General features: G+C 49.5%; 1 protein-coding gene across 2 annotated transcripts in view; it reads left to right on the forward strand.

Moving 5' to 3' along the window:
* cadm3 (cell adhesion molecule 3) overlaps positions 1-7500 on the forward strand; it is a 77516-nt gene that overhangs the window by 30981 nt on the left and 39035 nt on the right. For both annotated transcript variants that reach the window (XM_069708887.1, XM_069708888.1), the window contains exon 3: positions 2800-2949. In XM_069708887.1, the coding sequence (XP_069564988.1) occupies positions 2800-2949 (150 nt within the window). The remainder of the gene's footprint in view (positions 1-2799; positions 2950-7500) is intronic.

The following is a 7500-nucleotide window of genomic DNA, read 5'->3' on the forward strand; positions in this document are numbered from 1 at the left end:
AGTGTCCTTGAAGAAGACACTGAACCCTGAGTTGCTTCTGATGATGAACCATCAGTGTTGTAAGTCGCTTTGATAAAAGAGTCAGATAAATGAAATGTAATAATTATTAGAGCTCAAACAGGAAGTGAGGCGACTTCAGCACTGGTTACTGATGTTGGTATGAATAAGCAGGCGGTAAATCACCTCCTCCTGCTCCTCCTCCTGCTCCTCACACGTCCTGTCATCTCACTCTTCTTCATTTTCGCACACGCATATTGTTTCCCACCTCGTTTTATCACCCCCTCCCCCTCCTCCTCCCCTCCATCATCATCACCCCCCCCCCCTTCTTCTCTCACCTTGTTGCCAACTGATGTAAAAGTGTAAATTGTGTTGCTTTAAATACGCCTGTCTTCCTCTGGTTTACAGCTCATGGTGTGTGTGTGTGTGTGTGTGTGTGTGTGTGTGTGTGTGTGTGTGTGTGTGTGTGTGTGTGTGTGTGTGTGTGTGTGTGTGTGTGTGTGTGTGTGTGTGTGTGTGTGTGTGTGAGGAGCCTCAGTGTTGAACTCAAGTCTGATCCGTCTCCTGTTATTTTTGTGGCTCCAGTATTTATCCTCCTTTAACCGTTTAAACTCTGGCTGAACTTCGGTTCCTCTTTAATATTCCTCTGAAGAACAGCTGGTTCCGTGTCTCAGGATTAGCAGGTCATGTTCTCTTGCAGAACCAGTTTGGAGCGGCGCTGGGTTGGATGTGCCACATTAGACTGTAGCATCACATTAGAAACGATTCATTTCAGTTTAATCTGCCCAGCAGCCATCTTTAAACCACAGCGGCTGACCCGCCCACCTGACCCCGCCCACATGACCCCGCCCACATGACCCCGCCCACATGACCCGCCCCGGCTGCTGACTGCTGAAGTCTGGAGGAACATTTCGGAGACCATGAATAATTGATCGGGGATATCTCCGTGTCATGTGACATCCTCAATACAAACATGACACAAGTTTGATGAAGAGATGCTACGAGCAGACAGGATGTTTCACTCTGTTAGTTTTTCTGGACACTCTGACCCTCCTGACTTTGCTCTTTTATTTTACCACCGACAGAAAGAAGGAACTCACTCAGTGAAATATATAAAAAGGATCCTTTAAAAAGTGTCCCGTGGTTTTGTGACCAGACGGCAGCTCTCTGCAGACACACGACACGAGTCGGGTCCAACTTGTCGGAGCTCGTTGCCGTCGGCCCGACGACGGATTCACCGGGACAATTTACCCAAAGTGTTCCTGCCGAGTGGAGGAACTGTTGAGATCAGACACAAGAATTAACCCGAGATGCTATGAGAGGAGGAGCAGAGAGGAGCAGAGAGGAGGAGCAGAGAGGAGGAGACAGGAGCAGCAGAGAGGAGGAGAGAGGAACAGCAGAGAAGAAGAAGCAGAGAGGAGGAGCAGAGAGGAGCAGCAGAGAGGAGCAGCACAGAGGAGGAGCAGAGAGGAGCAGAGAGGAGCAGCTCGACTGTCCGGCTGTAAAACACAGAAAGAAGCTGATGTACTGAGAATGTGTGTTTCTGATGCTACATGCAGTTTAGTCCCCCCTCCTCCCCCCCACCACCTCCTTCATGTCTTGATGGGAGTTCCTCCAGCACACTTAAGCAGATGTTCTTTCTGCAGAACAAAAAAAAAAAATCAATTCCCGCGGTGCCGGGATGTGAAAGCGCCGCACGCCGAATAGAAACCTGACAATTTGGTTCCAGTTAAACTATTTCTACACACAGTATCTTCAGGGTGAGGCGACCGCTTCGAGGAGCAGCTTCGAGGAGCAGCTTCGAGGAGCAGCTTCAAGGAGCAGCTTCGAGGAGCAGCTTCGAGGAGAAGCTTCGAGGAGAAGCTTCGAGGAGCAGCTTCTTACGGGATGCTCCCTTATTCCTGTGTTTCTGTTGTACTTTGGATCAGGTTGAAATACGAGGCCGGTGCAACGGAACCAGGAAGCAGCGACTCCTGCTGCATGCAGAGCAGCACCAGCATCATCAAGGGAGAGAGAGCTCTGCTCCACAGCATCATCTGCTCCACAGCATCATCTGCTCCACAGCATCATCTCCCCCCCCCCCCCCCCCCCCGTTTAACACACAGAGTTAAAACATGACAGGTGTCCACAGAGGAGGATTTACAGACGCTGACCCGTCCAGAGTCACCTCGGTGTCTCCGTCCCTGCCAGGGTGGGGGGGGGGGTCATTGCTCCTACATCGGCCTCGCAGACACACAAACAGACACACACAAACAGACACACAAACAGACACACAAACAGACACACACAAACAGACACACACAAACAGACACACACAAACAGACACACAAACAGACACACACAAACAGACACACACAAACAGACACACAAACAGACACACAAATAGACACACAAACAGACACACAAACAGACACACAAACAGACACACACAAACAGACACACACAAACAGACACACAAACAGACACACAAACAGACACACACAACCGAGGGCCATTTGTCTGGTGTTTGTGTCCCTGTGACAGCGTGTCCATGTGTGCGTCCTGTCTGCTCCAACAAAGACAGATAGAGATACAGACATAATCTGACAGGCAGAGAAACAGCAGGGCGGGGCACATGGGGGGGGGGGAGGGGGAGGGGGGCAGTAATGCATTTTGTGGGTTTATCTGATTTGTGTGTTTCAGTGTACGACTGTTTCTGCACCTGTTTTTATATAAACGCTGCGTCTCTGATGTCTCTGATGTCTCTCTGACTCGTCACTCTGTCTCATGATGGTTTCCTCTCCTCCCTCTGCCGTTACCTAGACGACGACCCCTTGCAGCCGGTGACCTCAGATGAGACGGTGTCTGTGGGGGGGACGGTGACGCTGACCTGCCGGGTGCCGGAGAGCGACAACTCGTCCCTGCAGTGGTCCAACACGGCCCAGCAGACGCTGTACTTCGGGGAGAAGAGAGGTGAGCGGTGTGTGTGTGTGTGTGTGTGTGTGTGTGTGTGTGTGTGTGTGTGTGTGTGTGTGTGTGTGTGTGTGTGTGTGTGTGTGTGTGTGTGTGTGTGTGTGTGTGTGTGTGTGTGTGTGTGTGTGTGTGTGTGTGTGTGTGTGTGTGTGTGTGTGTGTGTGTGTGTGTGTGTGTGTGTGTGTGTGTGTGTGTGTGTGTGTGTGTGTGTGTGTGTGTGTGTGTGTGTGTGTGTGTGTGTGTGTGTGTGTGTGTGTGTGTGTGTGTGTGTGTGTGTGTGTGTGTGTGTGTGTGTGTGTGTGTGTGTGTGTGTGTGTGTGTGTGTGTGTGTGTGTGTGTGTGTGTGTGTGTGTGTGTGTGTGTGTGTGTGTGTGTGTGTGTGTGTGTGTGTGTGTGTGTGTGTGTGTGTGTGTGTGTGTGTGTGTGTGTGTGTGTGTGTGTGTGTGTGTGTGTGTGTGTGTGTGTGTGTGTGTGTGTGTGTGTGTGTGTGTGTGTGTGTGTGTGTGTGTGTGTGTGTGTGTGTGTGTGTGTGTGTGTGTGTGTGTGTGTGTGTGTGTGTGTGTGTGTGTGTGTGTGTGTGTGTGTGTGTGTGTGTGTGTGTGTGTGGTGTGTGTGTGTGTGTGTGTGTGTGTGTGTGTGTGTGTGTGTGTGTGTGTGTGTGTGTGTGTGTGTGTGTGTGTGTGTGTGTGTGTGTGTGTGTGTGTGTGTGTTACAGCAGCCTCCACCATGAAACATGACATCATGTCAGTTCAGGTTTCAGAAGCTCAACATTCGGTTTAAAACAGTCTGTGAACTTAAAAATCTGAATCATGATTCCACAGTTTAATAGTGTTTATTAATGTTTTATTATTATAGTGTCTCACAACCATCCAGGATGTCACAAACACCTGAAAGACTTGCGTGAAGTAACCGCGGTAACAGCGAAGTAACCGCGGTAACGGTGTAGTAACCGTCTGTCAGCGTACCGTAATGAGAGCGCCGGTCGCGGAGCCTTTACGTTTCAGAAGTGCTGACGCTGCAGATAAACAGGACTTCATCCATGAAGATAATGACTCGCTGCTCTCCGGGTCAAACGCTTCGTTCTGGAGAAAAAGGCCCAAACAAAGACGTCGGGGGACGGAGACAACAAGCAGCTCGTTACCGGGACGCCGGCGGAGCCAGAAGTGTTCAATGACAACAAACAAACGGAGGACGGAGACAAACCGAAGTCAAACACCAAAATTAAAACTTCGGTTTTAGTGTTTCCATAGTCAGCATGGGGGGTGTGTGTGAGGGGGGGGGGGGGGGTCAGAAACCTTCACACTTCACAGCATGAAGAGGAGGAGGAGGAGGAGGAGGAGGAGGAGGAGGAGGAGAGACAGGAGGAGAAGTTCTCACTTCAGAGAGCCAACATTTACGAAAGCAGACAATCTGGAGACAGACAGTGAGACAGACAAACAGACAGACAGACAGACAGACAGACAGGCAGACAGCAGACAGACAGACAAGACAGACAGACAGACAGACAGACAGTGAGACAGACAGACAGAGAGACAGACAGACAGACAGGCAGACAGACAGACAGAGGCAGACAGACAGACAGACAGACAGACAGACAGACAGACAGACAGACAGGCAGACAGACAGACAGACAGACAGACAGAGAGAGAGACAGACAGACAAACAGAGAGACAGACAGACAGACAGATGTGGACGGATGAGATTCGGAGAAGGAACCACAGAGCGGGAATGAAAAGGGGAAATGATTGAAGAAGGAAGAAGGAGAGGACGGAGAGAACTCACCATCATCACGTTCCAACATATCCCAGCATGCACCAGGCTGCGGGGGGGGGGGGGGGGGTGAATGAAGGAACAGAGGAGAAACTGCAGCCAATCAGAGATGACGAATTTAGACAGAGAGGAGAAAGAAACAAGAAGAAGAAGGACAAATGTTTGTATTTATAAATAACTGGTGGACCATCAGAGAGGCTGAGGACAGAGACAGAGAGGCTGAGGACAGAGACACACGCTGAGGACAGAGAGAGAGGCTGAGGACAGAGACAGAAAGGTTGAGGACAGAGACAGACGCTGAGGACAGAGAGAGAGGCTGAGGACAGAGACAGAAAGGTTGAGGACAGAGACAGACGCTGAGGACAGAGAGAGAGGCTGAGGACAGAGAGAGACGCTGAGGACAGAGACAGAAAGGTTGAGGACAGAGACAGATGCTGAGGACAGAGACAGACGCTGAGGACAGAGAGAGACGCTGAGGACAGAGACAGACGCTGAGGACAGAGAGAGATGCTGAGGACAGAGAGAGAGGCTGAGGACAGAGACAGAAAGGCTGAGGACAGAGACAGACGCTGAGGACAGAGACAGACGCTGAAGACAGAGAGAGACAGGCTGAGGACAGAGACAGAGAGGCTGAGGACAGAGACAGATGCTGAGGACAGAGAGAGGCTGAGGACAGAGACAGACGCTGAGGACAGAAAGAGATGCTGAGGACAGAGAGACAGAGAGAGAGAGGCTGAGGACAGAGACAGAGAGTGGAGCATAGCTAATGAGAGCTGCTGAGATAAAGACGAAGCGAAACAGCAAATTAATTGTTGGTGGACTTAAAGCCCAGTTGTGTTTATTAAAGCAGCTGATGGTATCCGTCCCTACCTGGAGACACCGGGACATCTGGGCATGTCTAATGTGAGATTATTTATTGAAGGAGCCACAGAGGAGACGGGGGGGGGGGCACTCTGCTGCTAATAGGAGAGATTAGACAGGAAGCATGAAAACAGATGGGGTCACACATCACTGATAAACTACCAGGAGATACAGAGACAAAGAGACAAAGAGGGGGACGTGAGGGACGCAGACTGAACGGAGGAGGACAAGCAGGTCATGTGATCCAGTGTCATGTCTCTGTTCGAACCCTGCAGCTGATCAAAGAAACGTGGAAACCTGACGATACTACGTCCCGCCCACCGATAGCTGTAACCTGACTGCACCACAGGCCTGTCAATCAAACAGACACGCCCCCAGAAACAGGTCTTCTTGAATCTTCTTTTCTAATGAATGAGGGATTATTTTCAGATGGACCTCCAGAAAACTAATAAGAAGGAGTGACTTTAGCTAACAACACCGAGATAACTGATGGACACATTTTATTCACTTTGGATTTGATGAGAGAAGTTGAATGGGAGTCTATGGAGCCGGAGGCTTTTTGGAGCCGACCTCTAGTGGCACTCGCTGGTATTGCAGCTGAAGACACTTCTGGATCAGAACCATTTTACAGACCTGAAGCTACGAACTCTTTTAGAAACAGTCTGTGGTTGAAACACGACTACCAGCTCGTGTTTCAGACCTGAAACTTAAAATCCAATTGAAGCAGCAGCTGAAGTTTAATTCTGATTCAGTGATCGACAGAATATTTCAAACATCTTTTAATCTGCTGCACAGAGAAAACAACATGTGAGGTAAAGATGCGTTTCCACAGCAAAGTTTTATCGTTTCAGATTTAGGAGAGAAATGTAATAATTTCATGAGATAATCAGCGAATAAAAGCCAGATGTGAAGGTAAAGTCCGTCCTGATGTTGGTCTGCAGGGTTTCTAACAGTATGAAGACGAGCTGCTCCACGTTGGAAGGATTCAATGACAGTAGAACAAATTGGACTCTGTATTTAGTTGTTAGCCAACGATTAGCTTTCAGCCCCAGAAACAAGGATTAATAGGATATTCTTTTTCTTTGGAGAAAACACATTCAGGAAGTAGAGCAGAGTTAGAAAGTCTGCGTGTCTCCTCTTCATACGGTGTTAGACGTTAAACGATGTTATTCTATAAAACGCTTTTACAGAAACATCAGACGGTCGAGCAGTTCGAGGTTTGCGAACACATTTCAGAAACACTGCATTTGGTCCGAGTCCATCTGTAATTGTGTTTATTAGTCATGAAGAGACATCAGACAGTGTCGGCTAGTGAGCTGACGGACGGACGGACGGACGGACGGACGGACGGGAAGCTGCAGCCTCGCGGGAGGAAGTGAAGCAGAATCAACTTTTAAATCACGTCAGCGCAAACAAGCTCTTAAAGTTTACAGAGTTTAAGGAGTCGGAAGAGAGACGGGATGGAAGGGACACACACACACACACACACACACACACACACACACACACACACACACACACACACACCACACACACACACACACACACACACACACACACACACACACACACACACACACACACACACACACACACACACACACACACACACACACACACACACACACACACACACACACACACACACACACACACACACACACACACACACACACACACACACACACACACACACACACACACACACACACACACACACACACACACACACACACACACACACACACACACACACACACACACACACACACACACACACACACACACACACACACACACACACACACACACACACACACACACACACACACACCCCTCTGCTCAGTGCTGCTCTGATATTTCTGAAGAACTATCGATCCACGTCGCATCACTTAATGTTTTTCCTGCAGCCTGCGACGG

Source organism: Brachyistius frenatus, unplaced genomic scaffold (assembly GCF_029030835.1).
Source record: "Brachyistius frenatus isolate BFR_SWC_R1_liver_20210118 unplaced genomic scaffold, ASM2903083v1 Contig_79, whole genome shotgun sequence".
In the NCBI taxonomy this organism is placed as follows: domain Eukaryota; kingdom Metazoa; phylum Chordata; class Actinopteri; family Embiotocidae; genus Brachyistius; species Brachyistius frenatus.